This window comes from Podarcis tiliguerta (assembly GCF_965153285.1).
Source record: "Podarcis tiliguerta genome assembly, chromosome: 1".
Lineage (NCBI taxonomy): Eukaryota > Metazoa > Chordata > Lepidosauria > Squamata > Lacertidae > Podarcis > Podarcis tiliguerta.
This window is the reverse complement of record NC_139534.1, coordinates 97,034,607-97,050,482: the sequence shown is the minus strand read 5'-3', so window position 1 is coordinate 97,050,482 and position 15,876 is coordinate 97,034,607. Positions and strand designations below refer to the sequence as shown.

At 41.1% G+C, this 15,876-nt stretch overlaps 1 protein-coding gene across 2 annotated transcripts in view; it reads right to left on the bottom strand.

Annotated features, from left to right (window-relative positions):
• DPH6 (diphthamine biosynthesis 6) overlaps positions 1-15,876 on the bottom strand; it is a 234,274-nt gene that overhangs the window by 177,310 nt on the left and 41,088 nt on the right. For both annotated transcript variants that reach the window (XM_083452645.1, XM_083452646.1), the window contains exon 4: positions 8,136-8,209. In XM_083452645.1, coding sequence (XP_083308771.1) covers positions 8,136-8,209 — 74 coding nt within the window. The remainder of the gene's footprint in view (positions 1-8,135; positions 8,210-15,876) is intronic.

Genomic DNA, 15,876 nt, shown 5'->3' with positions numbered 1-15,876 from the left:
TATACATTTTTGAAACTTCTCCCAATTCAATTTGCCATGCAGCACAGAAGATGCTGTTAGAAAAACTTTGGTCTGAAACTTTACTGGGCTCACTGAAGTGGTTGTGTTTTCGTCAGTGATTTAAGTCAAGTTACTGGCTTCCATATTTTACTTTATTTCATTTTATTTCAGAGAGAGAGAGTGCAGTTTATATCCTGTGCTGTGACTAGGCAGCCCCCAACAAGCAACACAGCATCCAATCCATAATTACAATTTCAGAATATCTCTCCACAGCTATTTGCTCTCATAAGAAGTAATAATGATCACCAGCTTGAATGGTTTTTAAATATTAGACCAATTCCTGGAAGTTAAGGCTATCAATACCTACTAACCCCTATAGCCATGCTCCATCTCTGCTCATAGCTGTCAACTTTTCCCTTTTCTTGTGAGGAATCCTATTTGGAATAAGGGAATTTCCCTTAAAAAAGGGAAAACATTGATAGCTATGTCTCTGCTGTCAGAGGTGGCATGACCCTGACTACTGCCAGTTGCCAGTCACGAGTGCAGAGAATGCTGTTGTGCTCAGATCCTTTTTTCATGCTTTCTATAAGTTGCCTAGTTGCCACTATGAAAACAGGATGCTGGGCTAGATGGGCCATTGGCCTGACCCAGCAGACTCTTCTTGTGTTCTTATGCACAGTTTAAAAGACAACCAAATGGCCAGAATCATTCCCTAAAAGCATTCCTTAAAAATATGTCCTTACTTGCCTTTGAAAAATCAACATGGAGCTTGCCTGGTGAGTCTCTAGTGAGATAGTTTCATAGCCCTAAACTGCCTTCGTCTGAAGCATCTGAAACACCAAATTGTCTCACATGAACCTACCATCAATTTTGTCGTCTTCCAAGTGCCTGCCGTTCTGAAGTAGGGGGATGGCTACTGAAGACAGCCTTTTCTGTGGTGGTACCCGAATTTTGGACATGTTTGACTGGTGTCAACTTTGTTCTATTTCACGTCAGGTGAAATCCGTCCTATTCTCCTGAGCTTTATGTAGTACAGTGGTGCCTCGCAAGACGAAAAGAATCCGTTCCGGGAGTCTTTTCGTCTTGCGGTTTTTTCGTCTTGCGAAGCAAGCCCATTAGCGGATTAGTGCTATTAGCACTATTGGCTAAAAAAGGGCTAAAAACGGCTTTTTTAGGGGGGGGATTAGCGGTTTTGCTGCTAAAATGCTTTTAGCAGCTTAGCGATTCAGAATAAGGGGTTTTGGAGCAAAAAAAAAATCGATTTTTTTCGTCATTTTTCGTCTTGCGAAGCAAGCCCATAGGGAAATTCGTCTTGCGAAGCGCCTCTGCAGACGGAAAACCCTTTCGTCTTGCGGGTTTTCCGTCTTGCGAGGCATTCGTCTTGCGGGGCACCACTGTACTTCAGCTGTCTTTTCTACTTTCATTTGCTGGTTCTGCTATTTGATACCGCAGGTGGGTTTTTACAACTGCATTGTATTGTGTACTTTTTTATACAGGTATGTATAAGCTATTTCTGAGGCAACTTTACAGAAAGTTTAAACATTTCCAGAAATAAACCGCTAGTGCTGGTGTGGCCATTGAAAAGGTCCTGTCTATTTGTAAAATGGTTATGCAATTATGTATCTCACACTTCCTACAGTAACTACAACCAAAATATTTCAAACTGTGAAATGTTTTCAGAAGCTTAAGACAGCTTGAAGAAAATGTTCCACCAACAAATTCTTCTTCTGCATCAGTAAAAGGAAGAAACGGCGATTGCACTTCCAGCAACATCTGCTACTATACGAAGTAGAAATAAGACCAGCTGAATTGAATGGAACTCACATTTGTTTAAGTGAATGTGTGAATTCATACATAAGAGGCCACAGGAGCTACCATCACATTAATAAACTAAAATCATGCTTAATTACAACAAAGCGTATGTACAAACTACTAATTGACAATATAACCATCAAACAGGTTAAATCGGGACAAAGACATCAAAACCTAAGAACCACACCCCTTGTAAACCTACCAAGTCTATCCTACATACCAGTGGTATACCCAACTGGTGGTCCACGGACCCCAGAGGGGCCACACAGCCCACCCATGGGGTCTAAGACACATATATAGAATCATAGAATCATAGAGTTGGAAGAGACCACAAGGGCCATCGAGTCCAACTCCCTGCCAAGCAGGAACCATCATCAGACCACTCCTGACATATGGTTGTCAAGCCTCTGCATAAAGACCTCCAAAGAAGGAGACTCCACCACACTCCTTGGCAGCAAATTCCACTGTCGAACAGCTCTTACTGTCAGGAAGTTTTTCCTAATGTTTAGGTGGAATCTTCTTTCTTATAGTTTGGATCCATTGCTCCGTGTCCGCTTCTCTGGAGCAGCAGAAAACAACCTTTCTCCCTCCTCTATGTGACATCCTTTTATATATCCTTTTATATACCCATCAAGTGTCTGGAACATCCAATTTTGGATGGCCATGCTCTCGTGTGAGAGCACAGCGTCCCAGAACACGTGAGATTGTGGCCAGACACACCTCTCACATGAGATCGTGGTGCCTTAAAAAAAGTGGTTTTGGACACTATGCACCCCCACAGGTCACGTGACTCATGCAACAGTGCAGCCTACAAGACGTGCCTCTTGTTTTGCGCTGGGACATGTTGGAGGGTACAGTGGTGCCATTCACAGAACTAAAACTACCACAGATGTATTAACATTTTCAAAAAGTAGGGGGTCCATGGCTTGGCTTTTGAACAACAGGGGTTCCACAGTACTTAGCTAATTGGGAACAGCTGCTATATACCTTGGAGGAATTCCACTGAACTCGGTGGCCTTAGTTCTTAGTAGAAACGCATAGGACTACACTGTAAAGGGATGGCTAGTGAGGATTACTCACTAGATCAGGCACCCCCAAACTCGCCCCTCCAGCTGTTTTGGAACTTCCCATCATCCCTGACTACTGGTCCTGTTAGCTAGGGATGATGGGAGTTGTAGTCCCAAAACAGCTGGAAGGCCAAGTTTAGGGGTGCCTGCACTAGATGCTAGCAGCCTAGTCCTGAGATCTTTGTAATACAGATCTCTTGGGCCTAAGTTCTATTTATTGAAGTGGAGAGATCAAATTCATACACAGAAATGAATGTGCATGCAAACTGGTGTTGTTCATTGAAATGAACGTGGGAGCTTCCCTTTTCGGGACATGCCATTTTGCAGCTCACCTCAGGTGCTGCCACTTATTTTCCCTTCTATTTGTCATTGCTCTTCAGTTTCAAATAAATTTATTTTCATGAACTCTCTTACACACACCCCTTAATGTTGGCTGTTTGGGCATGGTTCTGTTTTCTCTTGATTTATGTTGTTTCTGGTATTCCCTCTTTCTCTAATTTTAAATCCCTTGGTTTTGCTTTTGCTGCTATTCCACAGATCCTGCTCTTGTTCCTTTCTACTGAACTTGCCTTCTCTAGATACCTTCACACAAGCAGCATATGAAAGGGCTTCTCCCACTTGTTCCTTCCTATTCTTTCCTACCACCCTTACGTAGACTGCACACAACATGGCTTCTCTTGGGCTTTGTTTCATGGTTCGGAGAGAAACAAATCGTGTGTAGCACTAAGCTGGGGCCGTGCTTCATTTCATTCCAGCACAGCAAAGTAAGGAAGGGTCGACCCAATCCGAGCAGCGTGCACAAAGCAAGCCTAGCTTATCATGACGTGCGAACCACCGCTAACCCTTCTTCAGTCTTCTAATCAGGTACAAGGAGTGTCATTACCACTTTTGGTTTTCCTAATCATATGTATACAATTCAAAAACTTGCCCTTTACTGTCTCTTGCAACTAACAAAATATCAAGCCAAGTCTTTGTTCTATATTGCCTTGAGTATTGCATTTAATTGGTCATACCATTTCCTACCTTTCTTTATTAAGTTTTCATAGAGGACGGCGCTGCTTGCTGAATTTTTCTTGCCTGTTCTGTGATCATATTTATGCTGTGTCTCTCTCCCCACTGGCTTCTAACTTTTTATTGTATTTAATTTTATTTTCTTACCATCAAAAATCTGCATAATGCAGTTCCTTTTATTCTTCTCTTTTTTCACCCCATATTCCTTAGATAGTGCAGAAACCTCCCCCCCCCCCTCCCTGAACACTGCTCAATACATTTTAGGCATTTAATATGCCTGAAACTTTAAGTCAGGGTTCTGACACCAGAGGTCTTCAGACGTTGGGCTACAACTTCTGCAATCCCTGAATATTGACCATATTAGCTGGGACTAATGGGAGATGGAGACCAAAAACATGATGAAGGTCAGTGGTCCTCCATTCCTGCTATAAACAGTACTTAATTTTTAGATGACAATAAGTACCATCACAGGTTAAAGAAGCAATTCCATGTTTCTTCACTCATTATAACAGGAGTGAAAACCTGCACTCGTAGGAGGGCATCTAGATGTCCACAGGTGAACCTTATGCTAAAATTGCTGCTGCCCAGGCATAGACTGCAATAGCCTACAATGGTTCTCACCTTCCTCTTCACTCAAATGGAAGCAGATGGACAGAATATAAATATAAGCTACAGAAAGGTGAAGTGTGGGCCACACAAAAAATTGGATGCACCTCTAATGGAAATATTTTAAGCAGAAATTTGTCTGATTATTACTGAAAACCATAGTCTCAGTATATGTTAGGGCAAATGAATCTGCTCACTGCATTGGAAAGAGCCCATTCTAATCTGACAGCAGCATCTTACAGGCATAGAGAAAAAAGACTAAAATAATAAAAATTCCAACTACATCCTAGGTACAATCCTTTACAAGCAAAGTGTACATTAAAAGCATGCACTGCAGTATTTCCCCAATAAGAGGAATGATATTTGTCCAATCAGACCTTTCATCCTCAAGCAGAGCATTTTTACCCAAGTCTTAAAAACATCCCAATGACTCCAAGCAAAGTAGCCAATGGGCAAAACAATACAAATACGCAAGTTAACAAAGACAGTAAAAAAATTGGAACGGTTATAGCTCTTTCCCAATTTTATGTTGGCTAGTATAGAAGAATTGTACAGCAGTAGTACAGCAGTACTACATTGAATTCACATTCAATGTAGATAAGTACACAAAGAAAAGAAAAAGCAATCTTCAGTGTGTGAAGTACAGTGGTGACCCACAAGACGAATGCCTCGCAAGACGGAAAACCCGCAAGACGAAAGGGTTTTCCGTTTGCAGAGGTGCTTCGCAAGACGAATTTCCCTATGGGCTTGCTTCGCAAGACAAAAATTGACGAAAATTTTTGAGGTTTTTTTCCGCTCCAAAACCCCTTTTTCTGAAGCGCTAAGCTGCTAAAAGCCTTTTAGCAGCAAAACCGCTAATCCCTTAAGCCTTAAAAAGCCGTTTTTAGCCCTTAAACTGCCAATAGCGCTAATAGCGCTAATCCGCTAATGGGCTTGCTTTGCAAGATGAAAAAACCGCAAGACGAAAAGACTCGCGGAACGGATTCTTTTCGTCTTGCGAGGCACCACTGTATGTACAAATAGCATGTTGCAATTCATGTTCTATTTTACACAACCCTTTTTAAAAATATATATATATTTGCTTTTCTGTTTTATCGTATCATCAATGCATTATATGTTAGTCAGACACATAATAGTAAGAAAGAGAAAATAACAACAACAACAACAACAACATAATTTATTCCTACAATTTAACTGACTCTTATAAACCTTAATTTTAACTTCCCTTCTACTCTTCTCTGGTTTCCTATCTGTTGTCTTTTTGACTGCTTTTTCTTATTCTACTAAATTATTTTCATATCTTACACTGTCTCACTTTGTCACATCTACTGCTGACTAATATTTTTTTCAGTCTGTTACACTTATTTTCTTGTTATAATATTTCTGCATGTATTCTATATGTAATGTCTAGTCCTCTTTTGACGTGGGTGGCACTGTGGGTTAAACCACAGAGCCTAGGACTTGCCGATCAGAAGGTCGGCGGTTTGATATCCCATGATATTCTTGTAAAGAAGCTGTTAAAATGCAGACTTGACTGTGCTACCACTCAGTGGATTTGTAACTGGCTGACTGACCAAACCCAAAGGGTACTCATCAATGGTTCATCTTCATCCTGGAGAAGAGTGACTAGTGGGGTGCCACAGGGTTCTGTCTTGGGCCCGGTCTTATTCAACATCTTTATCAATGACTTGGATGATGGACTCAAGGGCATCCTGATCAAATTTGCAGATGACACCAAACTGGGAGGGGTGGCTAACACCCCAGAGGACAGGATCATACTTCAAAATGACCTTGACAGATTAGAGAACTGGGCCAAAACAAACAAGATGAACTTTAACAGGGAGAAATGTAAAGTATTGCACTTGGGCAAAAAAAATGAGAGGCACAAATACAAGATGGGTGACACCTGGCTTGAGAGCAGTACATGTGAAAAGGATCTAGGAGTCTTGGTTGACCACAAACTTGACATGAGCCAACAGTGTGACGCGGCAGCTAAAAAAGCCAATGCAATTCTGGGCTGTATCAATAGGAGTATAGCATCTAGATCAAGGGAAGTAATAGTGCCACTGTATTCTGCTCTGGTCAGACCTCACCTGGAGTACTGTGTCCAATTCTGGGCACCACAGTTCAAAAAGGACACTGACAAACTGAAACGTGTCCAGAGGAGGGCAACCAAAATGGTCAAAGGCCTGGAAACGATGCCTTATGAGGAACGGCTAAGGGAGCTGGGCATGTTTAGCCTGGAGAAGAGGAGGTTAAGGGGTGATATGATAGCCATATTCAAATATCTAAAAGGATGTCACATAGAGGAGGGAGAAAGGTTGTTTTCTGCTGCTCCAGAGAAGCGGACACGGAGCAATGGATCCAAACTACAAGAAAGAAGATTCCACCTAAACATTAGGAAGAACTTCATGACAGTAAGAGCTGTTCTACAGTGGAATTTGCTGCCAAGGAGTGTGGTGGAGTCTCCTTCTTTGGAGGTCTTTAAGCAGAGGCTTGACAACCATATGTCAGGTGTTTCCTGCTTGGCAGGGGGTTGGACTCGATGGCCCTTGTGGTCTATTCCAACTCTATGATTCTATGATTCTATTCTATGATTCTATGAATCCCCACGACGGGGTGAGCTCCCGTTGCTCGGTCCCTGCTCCTGCCAACCTAGAAGTTTGAAAGCACGTCAAAGTGCAAGTAGATAAATAGGTACTGCTCCAGCGGGAAGGTAAACGGCGTTTCCGTGCGCTGCTCTGGTTTGCCAGAAGTGGCTTAGTCCTGCTGGCCACATGACCCGGAAGCTGTACGCCGGCTCCCTCGGCCAATAAAGCGAGATGAGCGCCGCAACCCCAGAGTCGGTCACCACTGGACCTAATGGTCAGGGGTCCCTTTACCTTTACCCTCTTTTAAATTCTTACCATCTTTATTTCTTAATCTATTTGTCAAGCTGGCAAGTTCTATATATTCTAATATTTTAAGGTGCCATTCTTCTCTTGATGGTACTACATCAGTTCTCTACTTTTGTGCTACTAGCTATAGTCACATACATCCATAGATTAGTTTGATTTGTTGGTATTTCTATTGTTACTATTCCCAGAAGAAAAGCTTTCTGAGTTTTTAGGAAACATTCTTTTAAACACTTTCTTAAATTTGTTATAAACCATCTCCCAGAATTCTTTTATTATTCTACAAGACCTACCATGAGTGATAAAATGTGCCAATTGTTTCTTTACATTTCCAGCATAGGTCCTTTTAGTTCTAAACGTTTTAGCTAGTTTACTTGGCATCAAGTGGGCCATTATTAAACAGTTCTCTTTCAATGCATAATTAGCAGTGAATTTCAAATTTATTTTCCACAAATGTTCCCACAGGTTTGGATCAAAATTATGATCCACATCTTGTGCCCATTTGATCATAGATGATTTCACAAATTCTTCTTTAGTTTCCCAATCTAATAATATCCTATACATTTTAGACATCCTATAAATTTTTAACACTAGATCTTAATATTTCTTTTTCGAAATTCTGATAGTTTTTCTGGAATCCTAACTTGATTTAAGTGCACATTTTTTATTAAAAGCAGCAATAGCTTAAAGGTGCTTCTATGACTTGCTTACCATGCATTGTAACACAGAGGGTAATTTTACTTACACGTCTTCTACACGGACCCGTTGGTAGTCTGAAAGAATAGCTCCTACAGAAACACCTTCCACACCCTCCTCATCCTGAAATAGAAGAGATACACACAAAAACCAGTAAAAAATAAGTTAATGATGTATTCAATAACATGGATTGTATTGACTTTCACTCACCCTCAGGTATAAAAAGGGGAAAACATGACAAATGAAGCCCATAATCAGGAACACAGAGACAAAACTCTGCCCACCTACCCTGGCAATTGCCCTACATACAAATGATGCCCATATCAGAGCTATAAGTCATAAAAATGTTCGCCTTTGCAATCATTGGGAGCTACTGAAATCCACAACAGTGCTGCAGCTAGATGAATTTCTGCTATCTACTTTTCTAAACATCTTATTCCAGTCTTATTTAATTAGCACCATCTCCAGTTTTATTTCTTGGCCCAGTTCAAAGTGCTGGTTAGGGCTGGGTGACATATCATAGAATCATAGAGTTGGAATAGACCACAAGGGCCATCGAGTCCAACCCCCTGCCAAGCAGGAAACACCATCAGAGCACCATTCAGTGGCACTATGTGAGTGACAGGTGCCAACATATCAACTATATTGCCCAGATGTCAAATTTGACCCACTGAGTCAAAAAAGTTCGCCAACCCTGAGCTATGCAACATAAATTATCTCCCCCCGCCCCGCCCCCAGAGTTGGACACAGCAATGGCAATGTTTAAACACTAGTAAGTCATTATCTATTGCATCTCCAGTATTTACCCATTCTAGTAATATTTTAACAAGAAATATGTAGCCATATTAGTCTCTTCATCACTGAATGAACGCATAGTGTCTTAAAAACTTAGTACAACACATTTTGAAAGTAGCTGTAAGTTTAAAAGTCTATTTCTTTTTAAGGAAAAAAAAACTATCCTTTCTAAACTTGAAAAAGCAGGCATTGCTTTAAGTAGTGATCATCTTCATTACTTGACTGTAGTGCTTAAGGCGGCGACTAAATGCACAATATAAATATCTACAGGGTTATCTTAAATTGTTACACACAGGTCCAACTCGTTAACCACTAGTACCATTAAGTTAAATGCATGATATTCCGCAGTCATCATGGTAACACCACAGCATTGCAGGTTTTTTTTTGGGGGGGGGGTTGCTTGTTTGATGTGATCTCCTCAGAACAAAGATGTAGCATGCACTTCAAAATTTACAGAGCAGAACCCATTCAGATAAGCAGCAGTGAGTGTGCAGAACAGTAACCATAGTGACATAGTATTATTTTGTGTGGAAAAGGTGTTATGAAAGGGTACATTCATGTATTACTATTATTAGTATTTATATACTGCCCTATACCCGGAGGTCTTGGGGTGTTTCACAAAATAAAATCAAAATATTAAACCACAAAATATATAATCAAAATAAAAACAACAACCCAATAACCCCCGCCCCCAAAACCCACATTTTATAAGGGCATAGGATGTCAATCAAATGTACCATGATGCCAGTGCTATCAAGCCTCAAAAGTACTGACAACATGGATAGCAACTGAAAACCAAGTCCACAAAAGTGTAGGCTATTAGTAGTAGTAGTACCCCGTCTGACAGGACTGCCCCAGCCACTCTGGGCAGCTTCCAACAGAATATAAACACACAATGTGACATCAAATATTAAAAACTTCCCTATACAGGTCTGTCTTCAGATGTCTTCTAAAAGTCATAAAGCTGTCTATTTCCTTGACATGTGATGGGAGAGTGTTCCACAGGGCGCCACTACCTTAACAAGGGATAGCTCAGTCAGAAGAATATGACGCTCTTAATTCAGGGCTTTGGGTGTTGGGCAAAAGATTCCTGCATTGCAGAGGGCTGGACAAGATGATCCTCATGGTCCCTTCTAACTCTATGGTTCTTGCTTACATACATACCGAGAAGGCCCTCTGCCTGGTTCCCTGTAACGTCACTTCTCACAGTGAGGGAACCACCAGAAGGCCCTCGGAGCTGGACCTCAGCGTCCAGGCTGAACGATGGGGGTGGAGACGCTCCTTCAGGTATACAGGGATAAGGCCATTTACGGCTTTAAAAGTCAGCACCAACACTTTGAATTGTGCTCAAAAACATACTGGGAGCCAATGTAGGTCTTTCAGGACCGGTGTTATATGGTCCTGGCAGCCGTTCCCAGTCACCAGTCTAGCTGCCGCATTCTGGGTTAGTTGTAGTTTCTGTGTCACCTTCAAAGATAGTCCCACATAGAACACATTAAAGTAGTCTAAGCGGGAGATAACCAGAGTATACTTAATTTGTCACAAGAGTCTATTCTTTTTTCTGCAGCAGGATAACATGCGTTCCTCACTGAAAATTGGAACTACGTAACTGTTTGGTGGTTGTATGAAGAGTCCTGAAAGCTTTGCCACCTTGACTGTTGATATAGTGTTTTGTGTGCCAACCACTATCTGTACTTTACCTGAATGTTGAGTGAGCATACCCAGTGGCTTCACTTTTCTATTAAACAGCACCAAGGACAATATTGTACCCTGGAGTACACGCCAGCAGGAAGACCATGGGGCCAAAACACAGTTTCCCATTGCTGGTCCATCAGGGCAACAAAGGTTGATTCAGTCTAGGTAATTTGTTTCAGTCTAGGAGTTCAAGCAATTTCTCAGCTACCACTCTCTCCAGCACGTCACCCTCAAAAGGGGGTATCTGTAACCAAGCTATAGTTGTTATAAACCATAGGTTCCAGGTTGAGCTTCAATGGTTTGCTGCCAAATAAGATCAAATAGGAAGAATTCCAAAATAGAGACCATAATAACTGCTATAAGAAAGTAACTGAATGCAATAACAAAATTCTACGGGCTGCCCAATTTGCTAGTGGATTAAACACAGTATAACTACACATGCTTTTTAATCCTCTTGTTACACAATTCCTTGAGTTCAGCAAGAAGAAAATTAGTGATAATGCTTTCCATTTAATTAGTATATTACATGCACTGTAATTATTAGTGGGAAATGTTATATTAATGAAAGTGAAAGTTAGCAGTAAATTACCTTGTAGTTATTGTCAATTTCCCAAGCTACTGCTCCTTAAGATAACCCTCTCCCTATGGTCCTTCCGGTAATTTTTCCTTGCCTGATAAACATGATGATTAAACAGCACACAGTGCAAACCTTTGATACTTTTTAAATTAAATCCATGCCCAGCCTAAGGGCTGTGTCTGATTTCAACTAAATGTGTCAGTTAATCAGATAAAAAATTATCAGTAACTCAAAGAAACAGCAGCCTAAGGCTTCATCAGGGCTAGGGAAAGCTGAACAAAATAAGACATTCAGACAATATCACATTATGAGTAAAGGTTACTGATAAGCATAAAGCCAAACAGAGCTGTTCATCACCTTAATAATATCTATCTTTGGAGAACCGCTACATACAACAGTCAAATTATCGCTTTTTAAAAAGCAATTAGAAAAATGGGCTACTATGCCAATACACCATTAAATTGAACATACACTGGGGGGAACTCAGGATTATACTTGCAAAAATACAAGCTACTTTAGGAAATACCTCACAAAGAGATGCATTATTATTTCTAAATAAAAAGCACACACACTTGAAACAAGGTTTAGGATTGGCAAACAAAATTACTAGGCCAACAAATTGTATATTTATGTTCAAAATTTAATTACAGTCTAAATAAAGGAGAGTGCAGTTCACCCAGTCTCCTCTCCTATGCCATCCTCCCCACCAAAGCAACATAATTACACCACTCTAATTAACACCCGGCCTATCTTCTCCATCTAAGGTCTACCTTTCCAACTCTTCCTCACTTTCTGCTGAGGCACTCACCTCGTTCTCCTCCATTGTTCTCGGTCCTTTCCTCCTTCCCCATCAGTTATCCTCTGAGAAGACAGCTACTCTCCCCTTTCACCCTACTCCATCTTAACCGCTACCATGATTCTCCTTTTATAACTCTCCCCATCCCCAGCTTGTTCCTTATCAAACATTCCAAGTTCTTCCCCCATTTTGGAGGGGATGGAGAACCTATCCCTGGACTCTTCTAACCTCTGGCTGATTTGTATACTTTCCTTAATCACCACATGCCTGAGACATGCCGTAACCCTTTCACTTTGACTCTCTTGCTTCCAACTATACGGTTGTCTGTCCTCCTCTTTCTGCAGTCTATTGAAAGCATCCTTGTCAAATATTATCTTGCTAGCTAATGTATGGGTCTCTGTTCTGTCTAGGTCCTTCCAACCCAACTTCATTATGCTCTACGTTCTGATGATTCTTCTGATAGGCAGAAGAAAAACCATCTAAGAACAGACATTCAACATTTGCACTGCCCAGTCTGGCTCTCCACCTATTATATTTATTCAGATTTCTCGTGGCTGCTTCAAACTCAAAATTTCCAAGACCAAACTGTTTGTGGTTCCAAAGCATTCTCACACACACTGATGCTTTATCTCTGTATCTCCTGACATCACAAGTCAGAATGTTGTCGAAACAGATAGAATTGGATTACCTTAAATTCATCCACCTTTTGCTTTCCCAGTTTAGGATGCAATCCAAACTTCTCTGACACTGGGTTGTGGGGAGTTTGGATTAAAGGGCCTGTAATCCTCCCAATTCTCTATCTATCCTGATGGACTGAAATAACTATATCAAGCAGTTATAGATCCCTTTTCCTTATATTTTATTAGACTGTGTCCTGGCACCCATCTGGTATTTTACTAACCAATGTTGACAGTAAACAGAATACTTTCTGGAAATTTAGGATAGCCTTGTTTCTCAGTTTCAGGGGAGAAATACATCCGATGTGAAATGATTGGGGGGGGGGGAATCCAAATATATAATTAGAAGAATCTAGAAGTAAAAGGTAAGCCTTTGTCAAATGAATAAACACCCACAGTTTTCCTCTAAGCACTGCCAATCATTTTTTGTTTTCCACATACTGCTATTAGTTGCTGTGACTGGCATCAGCTTGTCAATGCCTCTGGCAGCAGCTGACTTCACACTCTCATGAGAGACACCATGAACTGAAACTAGAACCTTGTACACTGTGTGCAATGATTTGGAGACTAATAGTCCTATAGACCAGGAGGAGTCCTGCATTCATATGAATTGAGCTGGAATCTCCCTAGTGTGCATCAATGAACTCTCAGAAAAGAACCACAAGAATCTAAGAAAACCATCTTCTCCAGCCATGAGAACTTCTGTATGACAAGCATTCAGCCCTCTGTCATCATCATGCATTCCTGGCAAGAGCATAAATTTAGAATAAGAATGTAAGAGCACTGCCGGATCCGACCAAAGGCCTACCTAGCACAGCATTTTGTCCTCACGGTGGTCAAACAGATGCCTATGGGCAGCCCAAACAGGACATGAACACAAAATTAGTATGCCAATCATGTACTCTGAGCAATGCAAAGTCGCTCTAATATGACACCCTGGAAACAGTCGTCCTAAGTACATAAGATAAGAGGGGGTTGGAAGTTATCAGTATTAGGTTGTGGCCTACAGAATACTTCTGTGGCAATTTAAGAACCCAATGTCAAATGCTTACTTTACTGTTTGAAAGACTGCTATTTACAGAGAAAGGCCACAGCCCCGTGCATAAATAAGGTTCGAAGTTCAAATCCTTGGCATCATCAGATGACTGGACCTGCGCCTGAGAACCTGAAGAGCAACTGTAAGAGTGTCGTTGTTTAGTCGTTTAGTCATGTTGACTCTTTGTGACCCCATGGACCAGAGCACGCCAGGCACTTCTGTCTTCCACTGCCTCCTGCAGTTTGGTCAGACTCATGTTTGTAGCTTCGAGAACACTGTCCAACCATCTCGTCCTCTGTCGCCCCCTTCTCCTTGTGCCCTCTATCTTTCCCAACATCAGGGTCTTTTCCAGGGAGTCTTCTCTTCTCATGAGGTGGCCAAAGTATTGGAGCCTCAGCTTCACGATCTGTCCTTCCAGTGAGTACTCAGGGCTGATTTCCTTAAGAATGGATAGGTTTGTTCTTCTTGCAGTCCATGGGACTCTCAAGAGTCTCCTCCAGCACCATAATTCAAAAGCATCAATTCTTCAGCGATCAGCCTTCTTTATGATCCAGCTCTCACTTCCATATATCACTACTGGGAAAACCATAGCTTTTACTATACGGACCTTTGTTGGCAAGGTGATGTCTCTACTTTTTAAGATGCTGTCTAGGTTTGTCATTCCTTTTCTCCCAACTGCATGAAGAAGAAGAAGAAGAAGAAGAAGAAGAAGAAGAAGAAGAAGAAGAAGAGTTTGGATTTGATATCCCACCTTTCACTCCCCTTCAGGAGTCTCAAAGCGGCTAACATTCTCCTTTCCCTTCCTCCCCCACAACAAACACTCTGTGAGGTGAGTGAGGCTGAGAGACTTCAGAGAAGTGTGACTGGTCCAAGGTCACCCAGCAGCTGCATGTGGAGGAGCGGAGACACGAACCCGGTTCCCCAGATTACGAGACTACCGCTCTTAACCACTACACCACACTGGCTCTCGAGACGTCAGTGCAAAGCTAGATGGCTCAGTGGCCTGACTCAGCATAAGGGACCTTCATATATTCAACGTGAAACCCAACACAAACTCAGTAATCTAAACATGTGCCAACCAAGCTGGAGAGATATGTATTATCAACAGCAAAAATGAACTGGCAACACACACACAATTTGGCTTTAGGAAAACACTCAGGTTTTTAAAATAAGGATATTGAACTGGAATGAAGGAGGAGCCTAGGGCTCTCAACTTTTCTCTGCATGCCACTATCCTTACTTTTTGATATTCCTTTTTATGTGGTTGATTAAGGGTGTGCCTCTCCTCACAAGTCTTCTGGCCTGCTTTGGCTCGCATTTCAGACCAGGTGTCTCAACATTAAAAAAAAAAGGAGAGATCTGATTCAGTAAGTTGTTTTTCGCACATTGCGAAAACATTGTTTTTAAGCAAGACAAAAATTTCAGCCAAAAATAAGCAAGAAGGCACCAAACACTTCAATGCTGCTGCTACAAAACTCCTGAAATAAGGAAGTACAAAAATACCTAAATGAAATGAACCATTGCTTACTTGAAAAGAAGACATTTGATATGTGAAATTCTGATTTTTTTAATTATTTTGAATTCATGACATAACAGGACTATGACTCAGGCAAGCAGAACTTTGAAGATGAAAATCAAATATGCACAAAGTGCAATGATGTTGTATATACGCAGATACTGAATGATGCCATGTCATATAGGCAAAATTTAGAGTTATAATATAGGTTATATCAAGTAGCTTTATTCATGTAGGAAATGCCTTGATTTTCTTGCAACAGAAAATTGGCCGAGACTCACTATTTGGTTTGCATCCAAATATGGAAAAATATATTGAGGCCATGGTAAAAATCTGTCCAGGCCACCAAGGAAGCCTAACTTAGTCATGCAGTTGTTTTTCTCAGATCAAATGTGCCTAAGTTTATTGCTTCCTCAAAACAAAACAAAATAAAATACTTTTCACCCAAAGCCTGAGGACAGTAAGTTGCATCCAGTGGTGTCCCTCTGTGGACAGAAGGCAATTTGAGCCAATAGTTTTGGTGTTGCTTTTTTTTAACAAATAGGAAGTGGAGCCATTTTTATTAATTGCAACTGGTTCTTCCATACTTCCACTGTTCACAATATTAAAGCTCTTGAAATTGTAACATGATTGCCCACCACACTGAGTTGGAGGCTGCTTTTTGATTCGGATAAAGGAGGTTTATAACTTCAAAGGTT